The 1,236-nt window shown below is 45.1% G+C and overlaps 1 protein-coding gene across 1 annotated transcript; it reads right to left on the bottom strand.

The window, feature by feature from the left end:
* Window positions 1-3: 3 nt before the first annotated feature.
* On the bottom strand, window positions 4-1,231 carry LOC107682840 (protein ABHD8-like; the record flags this gene model as incomplete). Its single annotated transcript, XM_016478966.1, has 3 exons — window positions 4-40; window positions 589-759; window positions 840-1,231. Coding segments are annotated over 3 exons (600 nt in total), but the record flags the coding sequence as incomplete, so codon positions are not given.
* Window positions 1,232-1,236: the final 5 nt, after the last annotated feature.

The raw sequence follows: 1,236 nt of genomic DNA on the forward strand, positions 1-1,236 counted from the left end.
TAGTTTCTTTTCTCTCGTTCCCTGATGGGCAAATCCAGCCCTTGAGGAAAGAAAAAGGCATCTTTATTGGTAAAAAACTACTATAAGCACAAACAGAGATACTTGTGTTCAAGCTGGCAAAGGGCACGGCAAGGACAAATGTGGGTTACACTTTATCTCAACAGTCCACTTTAGACATTCCACTAAGTAAATTTGCAACTACATGTTAACTAAAGGCTGGAATATACTACACGACTTTTGCCTAGATTTTTACCCAAATTTACAAGCCACTAGTTGCCGAAAGTCATAGAAAATCACGTAGTGTATGATGATCACAGACTCCGACAAACTTTTTAAACTGTGCCCATCATGCACTACACAAATAAACAGACGACTCAAATCAAATCTGCAGACTGTCTTTGATTTTGGCAACTTGTCCAGACTGTAAACCGGGTCAAAAATCTGGGCAAAAGTTGTGTAGCAAATTCCAGCCTTCAGTAAAAACTATTACATTAAATGGACAAGGTAGTTACCAAACATAGACACTCATGCTCAAGCTGGCAAAGGGCAAGGCAAGGACAAATGTGTCCTGTGGACGATTATTCTTACATGAGAAAGCTCCAGGTGAGGCACGGAGACAGGAAATTAAGGACACATGTGGGCAAATTGAAGACAGAGCAGAGACTTGGCTCGAGTGCTGTGGGACCTCCACCGTTAATCATCACAACTTTATGAACTTGTTCCGGATACTCATGAGCCAGGAAGGTACAAAACGAGACACTGCGAGACAAGAAAGAAAATGCTCAAACGAGTGGGGAAATGTATCCGCATTTATCAGGCAAATGAGTAAATTACCTTACCCATAAGAGTGTCCTACTAAAATATTCCGCCTCTTTGCATATCGCTTGAAGATGATTCTAACATCCTCAGCCAGAGCATAAAAGGTATAGGCAGCGGGAATCTGAGGAGCTGAACTTGTACCATGGCCGGCCAGGTCCAGGGCAATGACCTCATAACCAAGTTGGGAGAAATAGTCCAGTTGGCTTCCCCAGATATCCAACGACCCCCCGACTCCATGTATGAAAAACAAGGCCACGTCGGGGTGAGTACCTTTGCAGCATGTGATCTTCCGCTCACAATCAATCACAATGGAGCGCTTGGGTTTGCGCTGTCTGCGCTGCACTTGCTGCAGATCCTGCTGCGGTGCAGGTTTGGTATCTGTAGCCGGTCCTGCGTCCCCCGACCCCGGTGTGGGTT

This window comes from Sinocyclocheilus anshuiensis, unplaced genomic scaffold (genome assembly GCF_001515605.1).
Source record: "Sinocyclocheilus anshuiensis isolate Anshui unplaced genomic scaffold, SAMN03320099.WGS_v1.1 C32649328, whole genome shotgun sequence".
Taxonomy (NCBI): Eukaryota; Metazoa; Chordata; class Actinopteri; order Cypriniformes; family Cyprinidae; genus Sinocyclocheilus; species Sinocyclocheilus anshuiensis.